The sequence below is a fragment of the Arvicanthis niloticus genome, chromosome 9 (genome assembly GCF_011762505.2).
Source record: "Arvicanthis niloticus isolate mArvNil1 chromosome 9, mArvNil1.pat.X, whole genome shotgun sequence".
NCBI classification, from domain to species: Eukaryota; Metazoa; Chordata; class Mammalia; order Rodentia; family Muridae; genus Arvicanthis; species Arvicanthis niloticus.
In genome coordinates, this window is record NC_047666.1 from 29,636,833 (window position 1) to 29,641,681 (window position 4,849).

General features: G+C 38.8%; 1 protein-coding gene across 1 annotated transcript; it reads left to right on the plus strand.

The window, feature by feature from the left end:
• The first annotated feature begins 319 nt into the window (after positions 1-319).
• Positions 320-1,243, plus strand: LOC117715303 (vomeronasal type-1 receptor 53-like). The gene has a single exon (XM_034512056.2). It carries the CDS (start codon positions 320-322, stop codon positions 1,241-1,243), a length of 924 nt encoding a protein of 307 aa, XP_034367947.1.
• The last annotated feature ends 3,606 nt before the right edge of the window (positions 1,244-4,849 follow it).

Consider the following 4,849-nt stretch of genomic DNA (forward strand, 5'->3'; position numbering starts at 1 on the left):
ACCTATGTACCAGGAGTGGAAATGATTCTTAGAACTCATAGAAATGTTCAATTACAAGAAAGTTTCTAAAGAGAGGTATGCCCACAATGGTATGCACAATTTGGCTTTCATTGGAAATCATTAGGAGTGTGAAGACAGTGGAAATGGCTTTGAGGTGGTATGAGTTGGAGTTGAGTTCAGATAATGAAGAACTGGGATGAGACAAAATCTTGTTGCCAGCTTGGTGTTGGTTGGCATTTGTGAACAAGGCTGTGTTTTGTAAGTAAGAGTTTTCTTTTTTCTCCTCAGGTTGGTGCTATTTGCTTCCTATCCACATATAATGAATAAAGACAACTTACTACACACTAATACCAACATGAAAATCACCTTGTTCTCTGAACTGGGTGTTGGGATCTCAGCTAACAGTATCTTTATTTTTGCCCACCTCTGCATGCTCCTTGGTGAGAACAGGCCTAAGCTCATTAATTTCTACATTGCTTTCTTGTCTCTAACCCAACTAATGCTACTTATAACTATGGGCCTCATAGCTGTGGACATGTTTATGTCTGGAGGGAGATGGGATTCTACCACATGCCAATCACTTATCTATTTTCACAGACTTCTGAGGGGCCTCACCCTTTGTGCTACCTGCCTGCTGAATGTCCTTTGGACCATCACCCTTAGTTCTAGAAGCTCCTGTTTAACAAAGTTTAAACAAAAATCTCCCCATCACATCTCAGGTGTGTTTCTTTCCTTCTGTGTCCTCTATATGTCTTTTAGCAGCCACTTTTTCATATCAATTATTGCTTCCCCCAATTTGACCTCAGATAATTTTATGTATGTTACTCAGTCATGCTCACTTCTACCCCTGAGTTACTTCAGAAAAAGCATGTTTACCACGCCAATGGCCATCAGGGAAGCCTTTCTCATTGGTCTCATGGCCCTGTCCAGTGGGTACATGGTGGCTCTCCTATGGAGGCACAAGAAGCAGACCCAGCATCTTCACAGCACCAGCCTTTCTTCAAAAACATCCCCAGAGCAAAGGGCCAGCAGGACCATCATGCTTCTCATGAGCTTCTTTGTGGTTCTCTACATTTTGGATAGTGTCATCTTCCACTCAAGGATGAAGTTCAAGGATGGCCCAATATTATACTGTGTCCAAATTATTGTGTCCCATAGCTATGCCACAGTCAGTCCCTTTGTGTTTATTTGTACTGAAAAGCATATAATTATGTTTTTGAAGTCAATGTGTGGCAGAATGTAAATATATGATTATTCAGTGACGGATATGGACCCTTAATATTATCCAGTATGTTGTCATCAAAGCTGTGGATGATGGCATATTCTGTGGCTTAAATTGCATATGAAATTATCTTTTTTCCTGTTATGTCTTTTTTGTTGTTTGTAGTTCATAGGTATATAAAAGAAAATTAAACCACATATCCTCTCAGATATCACATGAGGTTTCTATCTCTCACTGCGTTTTCGAAGGAGATTTGTGAGCTGGCTCTCATTCGACTTGGGTTAGAACGTAGCTTTTAAGTTCCGAAGAACTGAAGAAGGATATATTTTTAAGATTTAACAGTATATGTGTGTCTCTGTGTGTGTCTGTGTGTGTCTGTGTGTATGTGTATGAGAGAGAGAGAGAGAGAGAGAGAGAGAGAGAGAGAGAGAGAGAGAGAGAGAGAGAGAGAGAGAGAGAGAGAACTTGAGCAGGTGCTCATGGTGGTGAGAGTTGTCAGGTACTCTTGAATTCCATCAGTAGGCACTTGTTGGCCACCCATCGTGTGTGTGTGTGTGTGTGTGTGTGTGTGTGTGTGTGTTGGTAATTGATCTTGAGTTTTCTAAGCAACAGGAAACTTAAGTGCTGAAGCATCTATCAGGCACACTCCATGACTTTAACTATGTGATAGCTATGAAATTTCTAATAGATTAGTTCCCTCAGTTTATTATATTTAGCAAAATATATAAAGAATCATTGTTTTGAGAGTCTATTGTCACATAGTCTAGTAAACACACACACACACAAACACACACACACACATACACACACACACACACACGCTGCCAAAATGATATGCAGAGAACCATACTGTCATTTGCACAGTGATGCTTAGATAGCTGGATTTAAAATCATGAAAGGTAGGAATAGCCACTGTCTGGTGGCTTTAGAATGTGCAATCAGATTATGGTCACCCATGCTGAGGAGTGTTAGACTTAGTTTACCAGGATCATGTTGAAGATGGACCCTGCTGGAGAGACACAAACACACCGAACTATAAAGGACAGATCTTAGAGGAGTCAAATTGATAGAGATGATAAACAAAGTACTTTACATAGAGTCAAACCATCCAAATTAAAATAGTAAATTAGTCATAATTTTTAAGCTGTAGTATCAATAAATATCATGCTAACCATGGGCTTGTATCATGCCTGCATACTTGAGATTAAACCCATACCTGCCCAGAGCAAGCTTTGTGCAGGGAAACACAAACTCAGCCACACACTTCACACAGCTGAACACTCTCAGAGACAAACACACTTCACAATGCTGAGCATACCCAGAGACACACTTCACACAGTAAAACTGTTATCTGTCACTTAAAGTGAGGAAATGTCACCTACATGCACCACACCACACTTAGAATCCAGTCATTTCAGTGTTGACATTTACAGATAATCTAAAGAAATAACTGGAAACCTATTGGAGAAAATCAGTCTGGTGGTTCCTCAGAAAATTGAACATATTACTACCTGAGGACCCAGCTGGTATATGACTGGGCATATACCAAAAAGATGCTCCAACATATAGCAAGTCCACATGCTCTACTATAATCAAAGCAGCCATGTTTATAATAGCCAGAAGCTGGAAAGAACACAGATGTTCTTCAACAGAGAAATAGATACAGAAACTGTACATTTACACAATGGAATTCTGCATAGCTATTAAAAACAATGCCTTCATGAAATCCAGGCAAATCGATGGAACTAGAAAATATCATCCTGAGTGAGGTAACCCAGTCAAAAAACACTCACTGATAACTGGATATTAGCCCAAATACTCAAGATACAACTCACAGACAACATGGAGCTTAGGAAGAAGGAAGACCAAAGTTTGGATTCTTTAGTCCTCTTTAGAAGGGTTAACAAAATATGCCTGGGAGGAAATATGGAGACAAAATGTGGAGTAGAGACTGAAGGAAAGGCCATCCAGAGACTGCCCCACCTGGGGATTTATCCCATGTACAGTCACCAAACCCAAACAATATTGCTGTTGGCAAGATATGCTTGCTGACAGGAGCCTGATATAGCTGTCTCCTGAGAGGCTCAGACAATGCCTGACAAACACAAAGGGAGATGCTCACAGTCAATCATTGAAATGAGCCTAAATCAAGGGATCCCTGAGTTGAGCCTGTGTGTCATTCCACAGTTACCCAAATCATGCACAACCCACGGCCCATAGGATCATCAAATGGAGGAGTTAGGTAGGTGACACTGTCTCTTCTTGAGGATGAGGTTACTCAGTCAGGCTGTGTGCCTTTGGCATGATCTTAACTTAAACCTAGAAAGAAACTCGGGAGAAATCACTGGCACACCAGGAAAGGAAAAACATCCCTAAGCAGGTGCTGATGCTATTTCCAGAGTTACCAGAAATAAAGGAACTGTGGGAATGTTTAGCTCTGTATTCCATTTTAAAAATTGGGTTATTTGGGTTTTTGGTGTCTAACGTCTTGTGTTCTTTGTAAAGTTTGGATATTAGTCCTCTATAAGCTGTAGGGTTGATGAAGATTCTTTCCCAATCTTTATGCTGCTGATTTGTCCATTTGACAGTGTCGTTTGACTTATAGTAGCTTTTCAGTTCCATGAAGTCCCATTTATTATTGCCTAATCCATTGTGTTCTATTCAGGATATTGTCTCCTGTACCAGTGAGTTCAAGGCTATTTTCTACTTTCTGATGTATTAGATTTAATGTAACTGGTTTTACATGAAGTCTTTGATTCACTAGGACATGAGTTTTGTTCAGCTAATAAATATGGATCAATTTCATTCTTCTACATGTAGACACCCAGTTTTACCAGCACCATTTTTGAAGACACTTTTATTTTTTCCATTGTATGTTTTTGGTTCTATATCAAAACACAATGTTCCAAAGGTCTGTGGGTTTATTTCCAGGTCTTAGATTCAATTCCATTTACCATCCAGTTTGTGTCTGTATCAATACCATGAAATTTTTAATTACTATTGCTCTGTAGTACAGATTAAGGTCAGGGTTGCTGTTTTCCCCAAAGTTCTTTTATTGTTCAGGATTGTTTTGGCTATCCTGGGTTTTTTGTTTTTGTTTCTTTTTCATATGAAATTGGAAATTGCTCTTTTCATGTCTGACAAATTTTGTGGGAATTTTGACTGGGATTTCATTGAATCTATAAATTGCTTTTGGAAAGATGGCCATTGTCACTGTGTTAATTCTGCTGATCTATGAGCATGAGTGACCTTACCATATTCTGATTTTTTTTCAGTTTCTTTCTTCAGGGACATGAAGTTCTTGTCATACATATCTTTTACTTGCTTGGTTAGAATTACTCCAAGGTATTTTATATTATTCATAGGTATTTTCAAAAGTGTTGTTCCCCTAATTTTTTTCTCAGCACACTTATCATTTATGAAATGGAACACTACAGATTTCTTTGAGTAAATTTGTATCCAGTAACTTTGCTGAAGGTGTTTATTGGCTAGGAATTCTCTGGAAAAATTTTTGGATTTACATATATATGCTATCATATCATCCACCAATAGTGATATTTTGAAATCTTCCTTTCCAATTTATATCCCCTTGATCTCCTTTCTTTGTCTTATTGCTCTAGCTAGAAC

Bases quoted from the DNA above. Each gene is read 5' to 3' on its own strand.
- LOC117715303 (XM_034512056.2), top strand. From the start codon at position 320: ATGAATAAAGACAACTTACTACACACTAATACCAACATGAAAATCACC.